The sequence below is a fragment of the Pempheris klunzingeri genome, chromosome 12 (assembly GCF_042242105.1).
Source record: "Pempheris klunzingeri isolate RE-2024b chromosome 12, fPemKlu1.hap1, whole genome shotgun sequence".
NCBI lineage: Eukaryota > Metazoa > Chordata > Actinopteri > Acropomatiformes > Pempheridae > Pempheris > Pempheris klunzingeri.
In genome coordinates, this window is record NC_092023.1 from 11,843,539 (window position 1) to 11,865,863 (window position 22,325).

The 22,325-nt window shown below is 40.7% G+C and overlaps 1 protein-coding gene across 8 annotated transcripts in view; it reads left to right on the forward strand.

Annotated features, from left to right (window-relative positions):
- Positions 1-22,052, forward strand: part of LOC139210493 (mitogen-activated protein kinase kinase kinase kinase 3-like) — a 38,031-nt gene extending 15,979 nt beyond the window's left edge. Inside the window, exons 10-34 of one of the 8 annotated variants that reach the window (XM_070840482.1) lie at positions 284-346; positions 540-621; positions 1,107-1,223; positions 4,019-4,097; positions 4,285-4,343; positions 6,104-6,166; positions 8,558-8,610; positions 9,026-9,064; positions 11,416-11,490; positions 13,426-13,477; positions 13,633-14,014; positions 15,368-15,474; positions 15,758-15,799; positions 15,989-16,073; positions 16,259-16,338; positions 17,107-17,167; positions 17,458-17,575; positions 17,746-17,804; positions 18,092-18,195; positions 18,665-18,836; positions 18,935-19,003; positions 19,136-19,228; positions 19,466-19,536; positions 19,881-19,936; positions 21,342-22,052. In XM_070840482.1, coding sequence (XP_070696583.1) covers positions 284-346; positions 540-621; positions 1,107-1,223; positions 4,019-4,097; positions 4,285-4,343; positions 6,104-6,166; positions 8,558-8,610; positions 9,026-9,064; positions 11,416-11,490; positions 13,426-13,477; positions 13,633-14,014; positions 15,368-15,474; positions 15,758-15,799; positions 15,989-16,073; positions 16,259-16,338; positions 17,107-17,167; positions 17,458-17,575; positions 17,746-17,804; positions 18,092-18,195; positions 18,665-18,836; positions 18,935-19,003; positions 19,136-19,228; positions 19,466-19,536; positions 19,881-19,936; positions 21,342-21,429 — 2,269 coding nt within the window. In that variant the 3' untranslated portion in view covers positions 21,430-22,052. Of the gene's footprint in view, positions 1-283; positions 347-539; positions 622-1,106; positions 1,224-4,018; positions 4,098-4,284; positions 4,344-6,103; positions 6,167-8,557; positions 8,611-9,025; positions 9,065-11,415; positions 11,491-13,425; positions 13,478-13,632; positions 14,015-15,367; positions 15,475-15,757; positions 15,800-15,988; positions 16,074-16,258; positions 16,339-17,106; positions 17,168-17,457; positions 17,576-17,745; positions 17,805-18,091; positions 18,196-18,664; positions 18,837-18,934; positions 19,004-19,135; positions 19,229-19,465; positions 19,537-19,880; positions 19,937-20,024; positions 20,124-21,341 lie in introns of those variants that run through there. The other 7 variants (XM_070840484.1, XM_070840488.1, XM_070840489.1 and 4 more) reach the window with 7 other exon arrangements.
- Positions 22,053-22,325: the final 273 nt, after the last annotated feature.

Here is a 22,325-nt window from a genome sequence, read left to right on the forward strand (position 1 = left end):
CAAGATATCTGGTGTGAAAAAGTCCTAAATAACTTGATTAGTATTTTCTTGCAGACATATGTGTGTCCTTAATAAATGTAACAAGCTCTTAGTGTGTATTAAGCTGTTATGACATATGTTGTTCAAAGCACCATAGACTAGACAGACCTGGATGCTACTGTGGTAACTGTTTGGATCTTCTAGTAAGAACTGCGTGGTTTTAGGCTCCTTTGGCACTTTTTAGCAGTATTCCACTGTAAAGGCTTGGCTTGGAGTTTTAATCTGCCTCTCTCTCTTTCTGCAGGGCTCTCTTCTTAATGACCAAGAGTAACTTCCAGCCACCTAAGTTGAAAGATAAACTCAAGTGGTAAGAGACCACCCTGTCCAATACGTCTTCATCTTTCTTTACTATTTATAGCCATTGAGATACTGAAGGTGCAACACCCTACTGTTGAGATTACCCAGTTTTATCAAATCTGTATCTGGCCCCTCTACAAGTCCGAAAGTTAAACCTGGTTCTCCCTCTGTCCCTATCTGTCTCTCTCTCTGCTGGATGACAGGACAAATAATTTCCACCATTTTGTCAAACTGGCCCTGACCAAGAACCCAAAGAAGAGGCCCACAGCTGAGAAACTGCTGCAGGTGAGCAATAACTTTTTCTTTTTTATTTTTTTATTACAGTTCTTTAAAGCATACACATTAAATAGTTTACAGATAGTAGGGTCATTGACTAATTCACTAGTCAATAGATGGAATGTTAATGTTGTGCATGCCAGCACTGATAAGCAGTCATTTTAGTTATTAGTCAAGCAAAACACGGCATGAATAAACAGTACTGTGCAAAGTACACAGCCTATGCTTAGGCAGGTTTATTTTTATAGATTTACAAAGTGCAAAGTGAGCGAACAGAAGGAAAATCTGAATCAAATCAATATTGAGTGTGACCACCCTTTGCCTTAAACAATTCAATTTTATATTTTTGAGAGCATTCTTGCTTTACAGCATTTCTTCACACATGCCAAAAACGTCTGCACAGTATATACTTGCAGGTTTCTTAACTGTTGGTGAGACAGACAAAATAAACAGTTTCAGCCCATAATTGGCTCCCCGTCTTCACTGTCTTCCAGCACCCTTTTGTGTCTCAGCCACTCAGTAGGACACTGGCAATAGAGCTGCTGGACAAAGCCAACAACCCTGACCACAGCACCTACAATGACTTTGATGACGATGACCCTGAACCAGAGGTAACCATTGACCTTCTCAGATTTTGCTCTCAGAACTGAAGTGTTGTCAAGCTTGCCGACAGGTCAACAGAGTAGTGATTATGTTTTGCTGGGTTTCGCTTCTTTTCCTTCCCTTCAAATTGTGCCCCTCTCTCTCCTCATTTGTTCATTGAATTCCCTCTTCATCACCAACCATTGACCCTCCTCAACCTCAGTCCTTCTTTTCCCAGCACGTGACTCATCTTTCTGCTCTTTGTCTCTCCCCTCCTCCCTCTGTCTTCTCTCTTCCTGTTTCTCACTTCACTCTTCTTGACATTTATCTTCTCTTTTCTTCTGCTCGTCTTCATCCTCTTTCATCTCCCTCTTCCTCCTTGTAGCACTTCTCCTTTCTCTTTATCTTTCTTTTCTCCTTCTCCCCCCCCTTCCTTTTTTCTCCCACCTTCTTGTCCCTCTCCCCCAACCTCTACCTCCTCCTCAGTTTAAGTACAGGGGTCATTTCCTACCCATAAGCCCTGGTGCCCGACGTGCACCCCGTTTTGCGGCCCGTAGAAAGGTACCAATGTGGGCTGCGGTGTCTGCAGTGATGTCATTCTAACACAAACAATACTGTCAGTTGTTTCTTCACTTGGGGGAGGACCACAGAACTGAATGAATAGAAACTGGATTTCCATTTAATGCCGCGTCTGCTGGTGTTGCCATGGAAACTGACATCAGCATGAGATTTTCAGACGATTGATGGATTGCCATAGCAGTTGCATAATTAGTTAAACATGCCAGTGAGCACTCGTATTTAACTTTCATGCTTTTTCTGTTGACATGCACATCAGCTGGAGTGGTTCTTTTTATATAATCACAATATTACAATTATCTGATTATATAATCCGTTTTAGTTTAGTTGCCTTTTATGGAATATAGTCAGTTTTGAAACATAGATAAATTTTTGGCCTGGGGGAGACCACACTGCCTTTGTATGGCTATAGTAGTGTTTTTTTTTGGTATTTAGTATTCAGGTTGAGAAATTCACTTTATCACTTTGTTGCCAGGACCTAAATGGGAAGATTGACACTACTCTCATGTCTATGTGGTAAATATGAAGCCACAGGAAAAAGCTTAGGTTAGCATTATCATTGGAAATGTAGGACAACACCCAGTATAGCTTGACAAAATCTCCCTTCCAGCACCTCTGAAGTGCACGAACCAACATATTAAAATCCAAAGTGTAAAAACAGCAAATTGTCCTTCAAGGAGGGGTGCACGCAGATGTTGTTATCTTTAGACAGAGTCAGGCTAGTTGTTTCCAGTCTTTACCGTATGCTAAGCCAATCGCCTGCTGGCTGTAGCTTCATATTTACCGTACACACGAGAGTGGTATCACTATTCTTATATGACTTTCTGCATGACAGCGAGTAAAAATGTTGCACTATACCTTTAAGTTCTACCTAGCTATTACAAATGTTACAACTTTGTAGTGACACACACTGACTTTCAAAGAAAATACACAAAAAAATCTCTGCTCACTTCCATGACAACATTATTGCCATCTGGCGAACCACAGCAGATGACTAAATGTCAACAATGGGGATCAGGTCTTTTCATTCTGGTTCTGTGGCAGCGGCTGGCCAGTTAATGAAATGGCTCAATTCATGGAGATGGCTCCCAAAGTGTGGCATTACCTCTCTCCTCAGAACAATACATCTTAACCACATCCAGGGCAAAATAAATTCGCTAACAGTCAATGTCACCAGCGTGGTTGGTTCTAGAGAGTTAGGGTTTCTCACTTTAAATAAAATCTTGACTTTAATTCAAGGAACTTTTTTAGGTCAAGGAAAATATTTGATCTTCAGTGGTACAGTAAAGACTGCCCATCTGCTACCCTTGCTAAAAAAGACAGTAAGGATTGTTTTACCCAGATCATGGATCCAAATCTTTGGAAACACTAAATACAGCATGCATTTTGAAAAGGGTGAGGTGTACTCTTAATATGCCAGTTATGGAAGCCATCTTCATCTACCTGTGCCATTACAGTTACTAACCATGAATTGTGTGTTATGGTCATGAACTTTATTGTACCCATAAAAGATGTTTTTAAAAGGATAAATCTATTAGTGGATCTGTGCAACAAATCTGGCTTTGATGGATGCATTTTCGTGTAGTCTTGGTTTGTCTTTTTCCAGTGCTTTTCAAGCATGGTTTGAGGTTGCTGTGTTTTTAGCTTTTCTGAGAGGATGAGTTTTAAGATTAGATTGAATTGAATTGATTGAAGTAAACAGAGTTTGAATTCTTTGGAATTTTTTAATTTGTGAATGACCAGTTGTACCTGTATAAACATCAACACAAAGGTCATGAAACAATGGTTAAAGGAAAACTATGATATTTTTAAACCGTCTTTACATATTTTGGGTTCGAAATGACTAGAAGGTACTAAAGTTTTGGAATTGGTCTAGTAGATCTCCTCAGTTCACAAGGTTCACTAATATTTCAAAGTAAATGTGGTGAAGGTACCGTATAGTCATATATCACCCAGATTATAGAGGATATGTTACCTTGGGTGAAACTTTTCTATTGTTGCCAGGGAAGGTTTGTGCTTTCTGTTGACTGTGTTGCTATGTTTTGGTCATGCGGCTGGCTGTTTTGCTGTGTCATCAAATCCCACCCACAGGAAATAGCAGAGGAATGCTAGTTTTTTTTTTTTTTTTTTTTTTTGTAAACCTATTGTGATCTTCTCAAGCTTGTTATAAACTACCACACTGTGCATATTCTTTGAATAACTATTTGACTGTATGCGTTTGTGTGTCCGTCTTTCTCTTTCCTCATAGTCTCCGGTCTCTGTTCCTCATCGTATTCGTCCCACCAGCAGGAGCGCCAGGGAGGGAAAGACATTGTCAGAGATTAACTGTGAGTTCATGCTCAAGGTCAACACGAACAAATACATTTTCAGTCAGAAAACACTCAAAAATGACCACAACTTAAGAGTCATTAGTTTTCTCACTACTGTATTCTCCACTCATACTGTTTTTTTTTTTGTTTTGTTTTTTTTACGTCTGTGTGCACCTCTTTCTCTGCCTCTTACTTTATCTCTCAGTTGGTCAGGTGAAGTTTGATCCTCCATTGAGAAAGGAAACAGAACCTCATCATGAACCGGTGAGTTATTAGCTATGACATATATTTGTATGTGTGACTGTGTGGTTGTCACCTCACCATTACCAGCATGGCTGATCCTCACCTAATCACAGGAAGCACCCCGACCAATCCATGTTGTTGTCAATCTGTGTTGAACCAACATGAAATCCATCCACGAAGTTCACTCTGGTAATTTCAAAATTGGGGACAGTGTGAGGATCTTAAATACCCAGAAACAGGACAAAGTTGAACCACTATTCCCTTGCTTTGAAATGCTCCAGTTGAGGTGGTACAGGCATCGGATCATGATGCCTCCTGGACGCCTTGCTGTGGAGGAATTTTGTGCATGTACAAATGAGAGAGACCCTCGGAGAGACCACAGAACATGGTGGAGGGACATGGTGACCCACCTGGGCTTGAGTTCCTGAGTATCCCCCTGTAAATGCTGGACGATGTGGCTGGGCACAACAACTTCTGAGCCATTTTGCTTAGCACACTGCGACTGAGACTCAGTCCTGGAAAAGGTCATCGCTTACCTTCTGTCATTGGCATCGGACACACAGACAAAACTATGAACTGTGAACACCTTCAAATATTAGCTTTCTTGCTATAATTTGCAAGCATTGATGGACACGTCGCCAAAGTTAGATAGTTTGAATAGTTTCAGCATGAAAAAAATGTGTATTAAGTCATAAGTGGATTTTCTAGAAACTAAAGGCGATCCTGCTGTTGCCCATCACTTTCAGACTTGCTGAAGAAGTTTTACTTGTGGACAAATGGCATGGAACAGGGTTCATCCACAACCACAGCATCTTGTGAAAGTCCTACACTCCCTCCGTCCCTCACTCCCTCCCACTTTTCCTTTCCTTCCTTTGTGCTTGCACTTTTTTCCCACAGACTCCCCTCCTTCTTTCCTCTCTCACTCCATCTGTTTATCTATCAATTTGGAGTAATGTAAAACCAGTCTAGGTATTTCATTCATTCATTTACATTCATCTACATTCATTTGTCCAATTGTAAGATTATTTATTTATCTATTAATTTATTTATTTATTCATTTGTTTAAACATGGGTCTGTCTCTGTCTTGCTGTCAAGTGTGCTTTTAAGCTCTTTGAAATCTATCCATTCGGGTTTGGGGTGCTATATGTAGCATTTTAAAATCAATGAATCCTGACCGCATAAACCCTGTTATATGTTATAAATAACTTAAGTACTTTTGCCAGAAGGATGAGCAAAGATTTTGTTTTAAAAATATATATATAGTTATAAACTATTAAATGCAGATGGTGCAACAAGTTTATGGCTGGAGTAACTGAGCATGTTTCACCTCTTGTGTAATCCTAAACAAAAAAACAAACCACGGTGGAACCTTGATTAATTCAAAAAAATTATTACCAAGAATAATTCTGACATAAGACTGGGCCTACTAATTGTCTCATTTGGCCACTGTAGGAGGCTGTACAAACATATCTAGATGTTTTTTTTTAAACTTATTGCACCCATAATAAATTAATGGTATTTATTAATGCCTTTCCTCCTCTGTTTTGCTGATTTTAAAAAACCCTCCCCCCACACCAATCTCCACCCCCATTAATAATTAATATTCTGCTATTTCCCTCCTTCTCTGACTTGCTGATCCACAGACTTCAGAGCCCATTTTGGCCTAAATCAATTTTTCATCCATCCCCCTCTCTCCGTGTCTCCATTCCTCCCCCGTTCCCTCCATCAGTCCAGGTTAATGTATTAACTGAGGTCTCTCTCGCTCTGTCTTGCTGACCAGTGTGAATCTGAGCCCTATCTGGACTGTGTTGAGGAGCTCTACTATACCGCGAGATCTAATCTGGTAGTAATTCTTTCTGTCTCTCTCTTCTCTTTCGGCCTCTCCCTCTGTCCACATACATTGGCTTTTTTCTTTTTATTTTCCGTTTGCGTTCATTTCTCTATCCTCATACCTCAACATCACTCCCTCTATACTCCTCTGTCATTCTTAATTTTTTTTCTGAAGGACACGTCCTTGTCCCCTCTCTTTTTTTTTTGGCTCTCTAGCTTTTGAGCCCCTGCTTTCTCTTCTTTTTCCAGAGCACTGATTGTTTTGGCTGCTCCTTGTCCAACATGTATTTTTGTTCACTTTCACAGTTTTGTTCCATCTATTCTGGTCCATCCATCTGTTTCTATTCATTTTGTTCTTCTTTTTCTGGCCTTGGCTTTTGCCTCACTAACTGGTGTTGTAGTTGTTATGGTGATATGACTCCTTAGTGGTGTTGCTGTTCTTTTTGTTGTTTTCTGATATACCTGCAATACACACATTCACACAAGAATTATAATCAATCAAATCAACTTATAAATGTTGGTTTTGTTGTGTTTAAATATCAAGTTTGTGTGATGCAGAAACACACAGACCAAGGTCTAAAGTCAGTTATAGAGCATCACCTCTGAAGGCTGGTAGTAATGCAGTGCCTTGCTCAAGGACACTTGGGTTTGAGCACAGGCATTACTACTCACAAAACAATACTTTTTATATCGAAATTTGTTAAAATACACACTCTGCCTTTTAATGTTTCCTGTACTGTACCTGATATTTGTTTGACGTATCTCTTGATATTTCTCTCTACAGAATGCTTGTCTCTTCTGTACACTACTGCTTATGTGTCCTCTAACCTCTTACATCCTGTAGTGACCACAGCAATGAGGCCTTTTTCATGTCTGTCTGTCTGTCCGTCTGTCTAATGCTGGTGTTTAACTTGGTGTTTCCCTCTGCACACGCTTGTTGCATTCTGTCATTATCTTTAAAAACGTTTTTGTGACACAATGCTGCATTCACATTGTGGCTTTATGAAATGGATGAATGTCAACCCAAGATTTCATTAATTTGAGTCAAAGAATGGTGCTAAACTCACCCAGTGTTGCTTATTGTTTGTCTGCACCTTAATCAACTTGTACCGAGTTTGGGGAAGGTGCTGCAAAAGCATAAAACTATGAGGAATGAATCATAATTATCCAGCACACATTCAGAAAGCCTTGTTGAGTTTTTTTTATTTTTTTTTAATATTTAATGGGTTCGGGTGTGGAAACCTGATCTCACATTGAATTTCATTTGCTAAATTGCTGAAAACAGTGGTTTTTGGCTCAGGGATCAGGATCCCCCCGGCAGTCCCAAAACGTGGTCCCTTAGCATCAGTAACTATGCACAGCAATGCGAAGCAGTGTGCATGGGGCTTCAGTAAGGGAGATATGCTGTATTTAAAGAGTTTGGAGGATTGGGTCTTCTTTTTATTGACTTTTCAAAAATTCAAGTGTGTTAATCTCCTTTTAACCTGCTGCTCTAAGCACATAGGCATGAGCACATCGACTTATAAAGTTCCATTAGTTTGTGGTGTTGTGGGTTACTTAAACCAAAACCCTGTTCACAACTTGCACATCCACTGTTTGGTGTTTCATCACCAGATTATAGGGGAGCTTAATTAATAGCTAACAAACCACAGTTGATAAAATCTGCTAGCTATTGTTTATTTTTCAATTTTAGTGTCTCTAGCTTCACCATAATTTTAGCTTTTTCTTGTCAAATGAAACTCTGGTTTGAAGTGGCCTCAGTTCATGTGCACACAGAAGCCATAACGTGTGATGGCAGGTCTTAAGTAGACTTCATTTTAGGGCCACAAGCCAAAAAGGTTGGGGAAGAACAGGTTCAAAAAGAACTTCTGTGTCATACCAACGAAGCAGGATGACTGCAGGTATCTCCATGTGTCATCCTGCTATTCTAGTCACTTCTTCTAATGATGATTATGTAGAAATCCAGCGATTGCTTTGCCAGAAAATCCGGAGTGGAGACACATGCTTATCTTTTATTTTTGTTTTTATTCAAGAATTTGTTTTTATTGTATCAGCAAACTTGTAATTGTCAAACATCATTTTTGGCCACAATGTGAACTCAGCAAAAGTCAAATCTATACACACATATGCTCACTGTGTTCATCTGTGTATGTCTGTGGCTATGAATTAATCTTAGGGTGAAATTGCTATTTTCTTGGGGCTATTATTATTTCTAGCCACAGTCACCGTGGCAGTAATTTGGCTGTTGAACAAGTTTCAGTTGTAGTCACTCCTTCAATGTGGTTTATAGTGGCACTCAGCCCTGTTTATGTCTCTGGAGAAATCAAATGCATAGCATCCTTTTTAAATGAGCCGGTTATGAACTACTATGTCACAGTAGTGATGTAATGTGTTTGTCTTGTAGGACTTGCAGTTGGAGTACGGGCACGATTCACCAAGTCTACTGGGAGGAAACAAGTACGTCTCTTGCTCACTCACTATCCTCTCTCTTTTGTCCCTCTCTCTTTCTCATCTTGTCCATTTCTTACTCTTCATCTCTCTGATGCTTCAGTTTTCTCCTATTCTTTCATCCACAATTGCAGTTAGTCTACAACCTTGACGGAGCTAACAAGGAGAGCCAGGGTGAGCTAGGGAGAGTTGTCATGCTGTAGGTCTGATGATTTATTCATAATTGCAGCTTGAGGATGTTCTGTAAGCTGTGTGTGTTTGTGTGTGCTTTGTAAGCAGAAAGCTCAGGTTCAGATCAGGGCAGCAGAATATCCTCCATAATCTCAGTTTCTCAGTTTCAGTTTCGGTCTCAGTGACAAAATTGAGAAATCAGATCCATTTTTTTTCTCATTTTTACTTTTCTCCCCACTTGTCCAACAAACAGGAGTCTACTTAAATCTGTGGAGGAGGAGCTGCAGCAGAGGTAAGTCAGATCCCTATCATATCCTGGTTCACCCAGGGCCTCTTGAATTGCCGGTGCTCTAACCACACCCACCCGTCAGCCAATCATCGTTAACGGCAGGACTAATCCGGCCAATCACACGCAACTAACGCTGTTTTAATGACTTGAGGCTGTCACGGTCTCAGCATTTTGGATTCTTGTGGGTTTTATTCTCCCTCTGCGGCTTGCTTCACGCTTTGATGTCATCAGGAAAACGCTGTGCTTCATAGGAGCTTCCTGCAGAGCATGGCTTACACACACGCATTCACACTCTCATGTGTGCATTCACACACACACACACACACACACACACACACGTGCGCGCGCACAGGCACGTGTATACAGTTTTTCAGCCAAAGCTGCAGTAGGGGTCTTAAGTGATTTTATTTCCCCTTTTTTAAAATGTCTGTGGAGACATTCTTTTTCCTCCAAGACAATAATGATGATCATTCTTGTGCTTTGCTATTTTCTATGAGACGATCTGATACGACGAATGTGATCATTGGTCTGCATAGTAACAAAGATACGGAGAGTTTTATTGTCTATTAAGAGGCTACAAAGATGTCCTCTAAACATTCCCATTAGGCAGAGGAGGGTAGATTTGACAATTTGTTTCACTCCAAATCCTCATTGTGTTTAAAGTCTGCTGAATCAGTGTTTTAGATATATGTTAATGTTAAATTAAAAGTTTTATATTCTGTAAGCCTGTTTGGCTGCACGCTTAAAATGTAGTGCATTTAGCTGTGCATTGAGCTGCTCTTTTTTGTTTCCTTTAGTGGACAGAGGTAATGCTGTAGGAGTAGAGTAGATAACGCAATCTTTTTTCAGTCTTTACGTCATCAGAAAATGTGAGACAGTCGGTCTTTAGTTTACAGACCTGGGTAAAATGTTGGGTAAAATTCTTTGTTAGTGTATACATGTGCGTCTGAAGTTGATGTTGGTAGGCAGTAACAACACATGGCTAAATGTTGCCTGAAAAGTAAATGAAAGTGTATTTTTCTTGCTTAGCTGTGACTGACAGGTAAGATCAGTATACTGTATGTGGCATGAACATGGATGGCATAAATGTACCGTATATTAACTCGACAACTTTTAGAAAGTGTAATATTTTTTTTATACTTTTCAATGAGGATAAGTTGTATTTCATGGTAGGCAGGCTTTATTATTATTACTGTAAATTCTCAAATAAAAGCCAATGTGTAGATAATGGCTTTGTCTCAAACAATAGCCGGACTGTGGCCGATTCCAGCAAAAAAAAGTCTGGTTGCTAATGTGTAGTTCCAGAAAGAGCTAAATGACCTGTTATTTAATGGCTCTCACTATCAATTTTCTCTTTTTAACAGAAATAGTGTATTAATTCACTTAATAATTTCAATTGCTTCTACTTTGCTGGTTTTTTTTTTTTCTTTTTGTCCTTCCTGGTTGACTTTTACTGTGAAACATCTGCAGGAAGAATTAAGTTTCACTGACAAAAGCTGAACACCGATCAAAAAAACGGCAAAGTCGAAGCAACTGCAGTCATCTAGTGAGGGAGATCAGTGTTTCTGTTCAAAAGGGAGACAGAGTTGTGAGTGCGACATGACTCTGCCCGTTGCACTGATAGAATTAGTGCTGTGGAGATGTACATGATATTGTACATATATTTCAAGACACCTCAAAATGGAGGAAGTGCTGAGTTTGCATTATTAGCAAACAACAGTAGCATATTAGAAAACAGAGAGGTGTCTTACTAAAACATGATTTTAAATATACTGACAAAACATAAAATGAGTACATTTTTAATATAAACCAGTTTGAAATAATAGGATGAAGAAATATTTGAGAATTTATGGATTATTAATTGTGGTTAAGTTGCTATGAATTGACTGATAAGAGGTTAAGGCTACTGTTGAGGGGACTGTAGATCTGTAAGGACTGTATAGGTTTAAACGGTTCAGTTGATTCTGTGGAAGTAATCAGCGGCACGTTGTGTCTGTTACCTGGTTGTTCAGGTGTGGTGGGACTGATTGGACATCCACCGATTTTATTGACTTTGTTGGGAGATGGGGATTCTTCTGTTTTGTTTGGATCTGTTCAGTCCTTTCAGATCTGCCCAGGGTTCAAGTGTTAGAGGTAGTTTGTGGACCAAGCTTCACTCAGATCTCCCTCCCCCTTCCCTTCTTCCTCTATCCTCTTCCACCTCCTCCACCTCCTCCTGTCACCTTTGCTTGCTCCTTTAACCCCCCCCCCCCCTCCCCACCCTCTACCTCAACCTTCTATTTCTATTCCCCTCCTCCCACCTCTCCCTTCGCCTTTCCTCCCCACCGCCCTCCTATCTTCACCTCCTCTCCCAGGGGCCATGTGGCACACTTAGGGGATGATGAGGATGAGGATGATGATGGTGCAGATGATGATGAAACTCACACTCAGTAAGTTCTCTCCCAGTCTTAGAACTGGAAGCCTCCCCATACTCGTCTTTCTTTCCCCATCCGTTCCTCCCTCTTCCCAGAGAGGAAAGGATGAGGATGAGGAGTAAGACGAGGGTGGAAGGCTTCCTGCGTTTGCCACAGTTTCATCCACGCATCTCTATGCAGCACACCCCACCATCAAGCCACATATGCCACCTGTGTTTGTGTGTGTTTACAGCCTGTGTGTTATTTACGCCGTTACTACAGTCTTGTTTGAAGTTTAATACCTACTAACAGTAACCCTAACCCTCAAAACTCACCTTGATATAGAAGATCTAGTGTTTATCTTTCAGTTGTTTCTACATTTTACCTCCAAAAAACACAGGGACAGTGAATAACTTGAGCCATGGGTAGGACGAAACACCACAGTATTGTATGTGCATTGTAGCCACTAAGCCCAGCTACGTATCAAATTGTGGCACGTCGTATCATTTAATTCTCTCTGGATTCTTAGCTATGTTTTGATGCTTGAAACATGAGTTCTGGGTGTAGTTTTGGTGCTTGGATAACTGACCCTCTTGACCATGACATCTTATTTGCTGTTGTCTTGCTTTGTCCTCCACTTGCATTGCCATCTGTGTGCCTCCTTGCTTTGTTTGTGTGTGTGTGTGTGTGTGTGTGTGTGTGTGTGTGTGTGTGTGCGTGCGTGTGTGCGCGTGCTGCCTTCTGTCTTCTCCAGCCTCTATAAAACTGTATATTTGGCATCCAGCCTCATCCCTTATTGTGTTAAAGCCAAATGTCTGCGGCAGATCAGACTGTTCTTTCTAGACATATATTTTGCATTGCAGTCAGAAAGACCTCAGTGTTAAACACACACACACCAAACAATGATTGCAAAAATAGAAAGAACCTATATTGCTAAACTGACTGCAACCAATTGTAGTGTAAAGTGGAATCAGAGCAACTGGTATAAATATGATTAATTATCTATTGAGTTATGGATTAAATCACTTGTGATTTTAACAAGCTCCAACAACCTTTAACAAGCTCAGAGGCAGGGCAATGCATCAATTTTTCTGAATGTGCCATCCAACCAAATCACTGTGACTCATTTTCAATGGTGCTCCTGTATTTGTGTTCACTGTGATTGGTTCCCAGCCTCTGTCTGTTTTGATTTGTGTGCTCTGATTGGTTCTTTGTCTGTCAGTCATTAACAGGTGGCTCAATACATTTGTGGTCTATAAGGCAAAATAGATAAAGTCTCTGTGAATGTAGTGCTGGTCTCCAGTTTCTTTCTTCAAAATTCCCATCATTATTATTATTATTATTATTGTTTTGTAAGGCAAGAGGTGCTTAAAAGTGTTAAACTGTTATATTTCCATGTAATACTTTAAGCAACAGTCATATCAGCCCTACTGTTCTCAGAGGCTTTACACATGCTCCATCTGTAGTTCATAATAATCTCTAGTGTGCCAGTCTCACTCTGGATGTAGCAGTTAAGTTAGTTAGTTACTTACTAGTAGTTATCCTGTGTCAGGCTATGGTGACACTTGTCATTTTAGGGGTTCTTTCATCGTGTGATCACTCCATTAATTGCTGCACCTATTGTGGCCTGGACGCATAGAAAATGTTTCCATGTTTTGTGATCACCCAAAAACAGTTTAAAAAAAATATTTTTACACTTCTAGCAGGATTTTTAGAACGTGTGCTACAAAAATATTTTACAATCTGACCCTGCTTTAAAATGGCAAGTTAAACCATAGCCCCAGTGAGGACATGTCTACAAACATATATGAATATGTATGTATATTTATATACATATATGAATATGTATGTTTACATACATGTTTATACATGTGTATATTTAACATATATGTATAACTCTTGTTTGTAATAAGGAGCACTTGTATGTATTTTGTCAAATGGTCTCAAATCTTCTGTCTTCTCATTCTTCAGTAAATCAAGCACTATCATGAGGCCAAAGGTCCCACCCCCGCTTCCTCCTAAGGTATCAACAATTGATGCATGTATTTGCCACACTTAATGATTTGTCATCTAAGGATTCTATTTTTTTCAATGAAAATGTGAGATATTTGTGAGTTTTTTTTTTTTACTGCCCAGAATATGACCTGACTCTTTGGTCCCGTCTGTGTTCCCTTTCAGCCCAAGTCGATCTGCTCGTCCCAACCGCAGCAGCAGCAACAAAAACAAGACGATAGCCAATCACACAGCGAGGACGACGGCGGAGGGGGAGGGACCATCAAACGCTGCCCAGTTCCAGAGACGGCGAGCCCTGCCAAGGCAGCCTCCAACGTCCCCCCACGTCCCCCGCCCCCGAAGCTGCCACCCCACCGCCGCAGTAGCCTAGGTAACGAGAGCCCCAAGCGCACGGACGTCGAAACCTCTGCCCCAGAGGATGATGGGAGCTTTAGGCATTTCTGGGAGTGGCTCCACACGCCTCACACAGAGGAGGAGCTGGAGGAGGCGTGGGAGGTGCTGAAGGAGGTGAAAGAGGAGCAGGAAAAAGAGGAGGAAAAGGAAGAGAGTAAGAGCAGCCACTTGGTAGATTGATAGTGTCCGCAGACCCTGTCGCCCCCTTCGACTGGTTGTGTGGTCTCCCATTAGTCAGTCCTCATAGTCTGATTTCTTTGCTCCATGAGTCCATTAATAACAGCGCTATTTTTTTTTTTTTTGTTTGTAGTTTCCTTCGTCCATCAGCTCCTGCTCAATATAAGTGTTTGTCATTTTTTGTGAAGTCTGATTGGTTGTTTAATCCAAGCAATCAAAAGCTAGAAGTCCACCACCTCTCCCCCTCGCTTCCTAGGAGGAAGAAGGAAGAGGAGAAAACCTTGTCCCTGACTGATCTGAACTCAATCAACAAGATCACCATAAGATAGTGATGTGATAATATGACATCATAAGATATGAGTTAAAGTACTAATATACACATATGTCCCACCCCCACGTCATCCTCAATAGTGTGTAATAATATTCATTCAGTTTTTTTCATTTGTTCCATTAAATTTGGTCTTTCCTGTTCCTGTTGGCAGCCTTAGAATTGTAAATCCAAAAATGTAACTTAGTGGTTTTATTGAACTGTAATCAAACATTAGAAAGCTTTCAGGACACTAGTTCAAACAATGACATGATTTTTTTTGTCTCAGAACAGAGGTGGAAGCTGAACAGGAACAGTGACGTGAGAAACACTGACGCAGAAAGAAACGAATTTTGATTCCAATTTAATAAGGATATTTTAAAAGGATTACACCAAGCATTTTGAATATCCCAGCATTCCCATACTGTTTACTTCAGATTCTTTCAAGTGTTTTAGATACTCAAGTTTATTAAAGCCACAGTTTTATAAAAGCCACAACTTTTTAAAATGTACCCTGATTGATTGAGAGTAGGCGAGTCCTATTGTCCTATACAAGTTGGCTGTTAGTTGACAGACTCTCTTTTTGTCCGTAGCCCCAGGGGCTAACTACCATCTATTTTACTATTTTATCAGCCAACTCAGAGATTCATTTGTGACTTGCCAGTGTTACAGTGTTGGTGTAAACAAGCCTACCAGCCATCATTGACCACTATTGACCACTATTGAGTAGGCTGTATGTGGTGCATTAACACCTTCCTTTGCTCATAACTATATTTGATCCTCTGTATTCTTCCTGCTAGCCTGCTCCCTCCTTCCCTCCCTCTCTGCTCCCAGTAGTTTGTTTGTTACTGTTTTGCTATATGTCTGAGAAAGTGTCAGTGTGAGTGGACTGTGCTTGCTATCTGCTCTGCACAGTCTATTTTTGTTTTGTTTCTTTCCCACTCACTTTCTCTGTCTGTCTTAACACATACTCTGTCTCCCTTAGTTTCTGTGTCTCATATTGCGTTTGGTGTCTTATCGCAGGTAATGGGCTGAACTCTCCACACAGTGGAGAGAGGGACAGTCCAGCAGACAGACAGTCCACCATGCCCCCTAGTGTCCCCGTACGGAAAGACAAGAAGGACATCCCGGTAAGCAGACTCCACAGCAGTGGCTCAGGGATCTCCAGAGATCCTGGAGGAAGTTGTTGTTTTCATAAAATGTACTTTCACTGAACCCATTGCTAAATTTGTCACCAATAAACATCATGCTGTTGTGCAGAGAAAATGGGTGGGAAGCTGGTGAGAGTTCATTTTATACTTGAAATTGTGACAACCTGTGTGACATTTACCTACAGTGTGTTACCAGGATCCTTCATAATCCAGTGCTGACTACGTGTTTGTGTGTATGTGTGTGTTTATCTTTCTGCCCTAGAAGCCAATCAGTAATGGTCTCCCTCCTACACCCAAAGTCCATGTGAGTAGCACCATCTTTCTACTTATTGTTGTTATTGTCAGTGCTGTTGTGCATGGAAGTAGAGATTTTGATATGGGGAAGGCAGTTTTTCCATTGGTTCCTCTTGAGCTAGCCGATTAGATATTCAAACCAACCTGTACACTCTTTCTGAAAACTAAAAACAAGCATGTGTTCTCCTCTCCTTTGCAGATGGGTGCGTGTTTCTCCAAGGTGTTCAACGGCTGCCCTTTGAAGATCCACTGTGCCACTTCGTGGATCAATCCCGACACCAGAGGTAACCGATAGGAAATCAGATCCAGTGTTGGACATCAGCTTACAGGGCAATGGATGCGTCATTAGTTACAACCTGAATCAAACCTCCCTGACTCTTGGAGAAACGGTTGTCTAAAGTTTTGTCTAATATGAGCTGTTGCTTTGCTCTAAGAAATGGTCAAATGTTTTTGTGGGTGTGTGTTTCAGACCAATATTTGATATTTGGAGCCGAAGAGGGAATCTACACATTAAACCTTAATGAACTGCATGAGACCTCGATGGAACAGGTGAGACTGGAGATGGTGCATTTTAAGATAACGATAATACAGCAATGTATCTAAAATAAATACAGCAGAGGGGTCTTGAATCATCCTGAATGGATTCATTTTACAGTAATGGCAGCAGCACACTGTACATTATACCACATATTACACGGCTGCATACTAAAGAAATCAATCATTTTGACATAAAATACTGATTTTAATATAAATATTATTGCTTTCGCTATCAGAACTACACCCATAGCAATGGTCTGCGATACAGAAATAACAGATCGTAGAATGCAGGAATTGACCAGTCGGGATGTATTTGTGCAATAAACATATTTTTTATCACAGCCACTACCTGCACTTTATCACTACTCCATTTATTTTTTTACTACAGTGCAATTCTTGCAATATCCTGTGCAATACACACTTGGATATAATTTATATTTTTTCTCATATTTTTATATTCGCATTTATGTTTATATTTGTTATATCCCTTGTTTTTGCGCTAATTCTGTTACTGACACTATTTCTGTCTCCTCTGTTGCTGTAACAAGTGACTTTCCCTGGTGTGGGAATAAAGTCTCTCTTATCTCTTGATAAATTCCTGAATAATTATGCTTTTAAATGGTCGTCGTATATTGTAAGATGTATTTGTTTTTTGTTTAGAGTTAAAAATTGGAAAAGAAATCTTCAATCTTTGAAGCTGTGGAAAATTATTTAAGTTAGTTGTGTTATGGTGTTCATTGCTGCATCTTTGTTCTCTCTCCACCTTGTCTTTGTCTGCAGCTCTTTCCTCGGCGGTGTACGTGGCTATATGTCATGAACAACTGTCTTCTTTCCATATCTGGTGAGCTATAACATGAAGCTGACTATATAAACACAATTTGATTCTTACAACTAGTCTAGAGGAGATCTGCATGGAGGAATTTTTTTTTTTTTTTTCTTTCTCATTTTGTCTCTCATAGTTGAGGTATACCTATGATGAAAATTACAGGCCTCTCTCATCTTTTTAAGTGGGAGAACTTGCACAATTGGTGGCTGACTAAATACTTTTTTGCCCCACTGTACATCTTGTATCTATAAAGTCACCATCATTCATCCTTTACTTTTGCTCTCCTCTGTTTTATTTCATTGCAGGAAAAGCATCTCAGCTGTACTCCCATACTCTGACCGGTCTGTTTGAACAGGCCAGACAGTTACAGAAGCTGCCAGTAGCCATTCCCACACACAAGCTGCCTGATAAAATGATTCCCAGGTAATTCTCCAAACAACATCTAATTAGTGATGAAAGCGTATTGCCTTTTGACCACATGAATTGTAATCCTCCACTTTACGTGTTTGTCTTGAGTCGTAGAAAATGTAAACAACTTTTAATTAAAACAGATCATAAATGTCAATTTGAATCGTTTGTTTGTTCGTTTATAGGAAGTTTGCTGTGTCCAATAAAATTCCAGAGACTAAAGGGTGCCAAAAATGCTGCGTAGGTGAGTTTTAATGAAGGTTTTTTTTTAATTTTTTTAAAAAAAATTTATGATAAGCTGTACTATTTGTTTTAATGCGCTGCAATGCTACAAGACTGTATTTAACCACGTTGAAATCTGGCCCATATGAAAACCGGTGACATGATGTTATTCTGGTGTTAATATTACTGTGTATGAGATCCAAACACGATGATGCAAACGTGTAATTGTGAGTTTAATGCAAACAAAAAAGCCACCGCTCAGTGTTACAACATACAAAATTACTGACGACTTGTATTGTTTCCGTGCAGTTCGTAACCCGTACACAGGCCACAAGTACCTGTGTGGAGCCTTTCAGTCTAGTGTCATGCTGTTGGAGTGGGTGGAGTCCATGCAGAAGTTCATGCTCATCAAGGTCAGTTTTTGCTCCACCTAATTTGTGTTTCCTGACCTTATTTTATTACAAAAGTACTATAGAATTGTATGGTTGAAATGGCGAAAATATTAAAATTCATTTCAAATATAGCACTGTGCTATAGAGTGAGACTTTCTGGCCATTATACAACAACATAAATCAGGAACAGAAGGGGAGATTGTGACCATATTTCACATTTGGTAGAATACTGAATCAGACATGAATGTTAACTGCAGCCTTACTGGCTTGGTAGAGGCATACGGACATGAGGCGGTAATCCAATTTAGGAGATTAACATGCATATGAAAAATAGATATTTACACTGTTACAAGATTTCTGTCTAAAACATGAATGTGTTTCTCTAGCAGAACATCCTGTCTTTGGGACATGTTGGTGGTCCCATACCCTCTGAGATAACAGACAAGGCAACTTCTCTTTTCTTACCCACTTCTCTTCATCTGCTCAACAGAACATTGACTTCCCGTTGCCGTGTCCGTTGGAGGTCTTTGAGATGCTGGTGGTCCCGGAGCAGACCTACCCTCTGATCTGTGTGGCAGTCAGTAAAGGCACAGAACTCAACCAGGTGGTCAGATTTGGCACCGTCAACCCCAACTCTACCTCCTCCTGGTTCACAGAAGCAGGTGAGAATCGTTCTGTTATGTTAAACTAACGATAGTTGATCTGATAAGAGGTGTTGTAGATTATGTTGAAACTAATGCTCTCATCTTCCTCTCTGCAGACACTCCACAGACGTGTGTGATTCACGTCACTCAGCTAGAGAGAGACACTATCCTAGTCTGCCTCGACAGTGAGTAACACAAACACTTTTTTGAGTTGTCAGCTATCTCAGGTCAGAATGAAGAAGTTTTTACAACAGATTTGCCAGAATTTCACTCGGCTGCAACTGCATCCCTCTCCATCTGTGCCTCTCCGTCTGCAGGGTGTATAAAGATAGTGAACCTCCAGGGAAGGTTGAAATCCAGCAGGAAGTTGTCAGCCGAGCTCACCTTCAACTTCCAGATCGAATCCACAGGTAAAGGGGGGAAAAAAAGAGGAGCCACACTTGTCTATTTTAAGTCACAAAAACATAATTCAAGACATAAATATGGAGGCAGTGCAACTCTGCAACGTAAAGGTCATGAAATGCTATTTCTTTTAATTTGACCTTGAATTAACATGCATATCATCCGATCGATTTTGTACGATACAATCTCCTTATTAATTCATAGCGACAAGCCTCGTTATTGTTTATCCCTTTGTCTTTTTGCAGTTTGTCTCCAAGACAGTGTACTGGCTTTCTGGAGGCATGGCATGCAGGGGCGGAGTTTCAAGACCAATGAGGTGAGATAGTGTCCGTGTGTGTGTGTGAGTTTGTGCGTGTTCAAGAAGAAAAAGTGTAGAGGCGAGCTGTGTAATGAGATTCCCCTCCAGGCATCATGGCAGGATGTAATTTAACCTCAGACTATAACTGGATTTTGATTTCCATTCTTGTAGCTGCTGAATTACTAAAACGCAAGTGGTTTAATGGAGCATGATATTAGCTTAACAGTATAGGTAGATGTTTCATACCAGCAAGATCCCATGAAATCAGGCAACATTTTGATAAGGGATGACACCGATCACCATGACAACATTAAGCTAGTTTAAGTAAGTCTGTTTTTCTCTCTTTCTCATATATTCATCAGATCACCCAGGAGATCTCTGACAGCACACGCATCTTCAGACTACTGGGATCAGACAGGTGAGAACACACACACATCCTCCTCACTTCATACATCAAACACACACAGGTCTCTGTTAATATCCTCTCTGATGTCTTATCACTGAAGACGTGCTGACTGTAGAGATCCAGACGCTGAGGACAGAGGCCTCGCTCTGCCCAGGTACACTCACTGCTCGCTGGCCACTGCCAGCTGAAACCTCTGCCTCTTTTCTGTCGGGACTCTGGAGGTCTGCTTGACGCCAGGTGTCACTCATCAGGAGCTTATAGGCTGTCTGAGGAAGAGGGAGTGTGTCTGGGGGAATTCAGCAAAGTATTTGGTGTGGTTTACCTGTTATGTCATGACAGCATTGACACCAAAATCAACTTTGTCTGGTCTGATGTTGCATGCTATCACTATTGATAGAACGACATTAGCAATAACTCAAGATTTTGAAAATGAGAAGCTCATCAGTCAATTGCAGTAAATATTAGTAATCATTTTCATTAGCAGAACCTGCACAAAATATAACTGTTTTGAACTGGATCATTTTGGTGCCTCTTTTGTCATTACTGAGCAGCTGAATCCCTTTTGAGTTATGATGTGTGAATGTGTGAGCCTTTGGGTGTCTGTTAAAACAGTATTAACAGCTTTCTCACAGTCTTTCCCAGGGGATACAGTGTACTTTGTAAACAGCTTATTGTCAGAGCAAATTCATCTCCCTCTGTTGTCTTTTTCCTAATAACAGGGCTTTTACAGGCTTGGACCATATCCTGTGTGGGTTGTTGGCTGTCTGTACATTTTGCTAGAGTAAATTCTGGGTCTTAAAGGGGTACTTTGCCAATTTTCAACCAGTTTTGTATCATAACAGTGTGGATGGCAGATGCAAATGAACAATGTTTAACATTCCTCCATGTCGCCTGCACCAACAGCTCCCAGAGCTCCCTGCTCTTGGTGTGGTGGTGTGATGCAGAGCATGTCAACCAGTGGACATTTGCTGGCGCTGAGACTTGTTTGATTGAATTGCTGACTAAACACTGAAATTATTACTGTTGTTTTACTGTTTAGTTAGGTATTCAATCAAACAGGAGCCGTAGACCTGACAGAAGTGAGCGTAAGTGGGAAGCTCTCGGTGAGGGGGCAAGAAGGAAAGTTGAATAATGTTCATTTGTATATACCACCAACATTGTAGTGATGCAAAGCTGGTTGACAATTGGCAAAGTTTCCCTTTTAACAATGTGTTCACACTTAATAATCCTTGGTGTTGTATTTATTTTTGTCAGAAAAAAATGAATAAGACACCAAAGGAGGATGGGCCCTTCATTTGTCTTTTTGTCTCTTTAAAGGTGAAATAAAGTTTGATGGTTTCTTACCTCCACTTAAAATGGATGTTGTGTGTGTATGTTTGTTTTTGGCTGTGTGTGTGTGTGTGTGTTTGTCTTGCAGGGTGGTGGTGCTGGAGAGCAGGCCCACAGACAACCCTACAGCCCACAGCAACCTCTACATCCTGGCAGGCCACGAAAACAGCTACTGAGACACACACACACACACATCACACACACTCTCTAAACAGCCTACCACTAATGCAAACAAGGGAGTGAGCAACCGGGAGACACACTCAGCCCAACCCTAGCGCTAACCCATCCCAACCTCCTGTCGGCCGTATAACTGGGAGATGAGGCGTGCGTGGGTGCAGACGTGGATTCCCAGCTACAGACTTTTGAAATGCACAGCAGTGTTACATGTGTATTAGTTAAGCGTGTTGTAGTAGCACGGCGGGTTGCGGACCCATGTTTGGCAGGGCGAGGGCTAAAGCTGCTGGTCTGAGGCCAGTTGGGGTTGAGATAGAGGGGGAATCTCTTCTCTGCACCTTACAAGAGCGACTTCAGCCCAGAATCCTTCCTGATACCACACCACCTTCCCCTGCATACAGCACACTGGGAAAACCGCACCCAGCACAGAAGTCTGACTTCAACACTACTAGTACTACACATACTACTACTACTACTACTACTACTACTGCTACTGCTACTTGCGCTAAAGCTTCACAGAAAAGCCATCTTGCACAGAAAACCCTTCTATCGGTCATTGTCCTTTCCTCTTTCCTTTCCTCCTCCCTTTTTTTTAAGAAAAACTTCACCTTTATTTATTGTGGCATGATGTAACTTTAACATCCAGGATGGCTTTCCTGTTTTATTTGTTTTTTTAAAAAAAAAAAGATTTAAAAAAAGAGAAAACAGACTTAAAAGCTTCACCACTTCTGCTAGCATCAAACTCCGACACCCGTCACCATACCACACAAGTGCTTAATTGACCTCTATTTAATTGTTGTAAATATAAATGTAGTATTTTTTGACAGAGAGGAACACTAATAAGACTGGTCATGTAGATAGGCGTGTGTATAGTTGCTCTGTACAACTGTTGAGACAA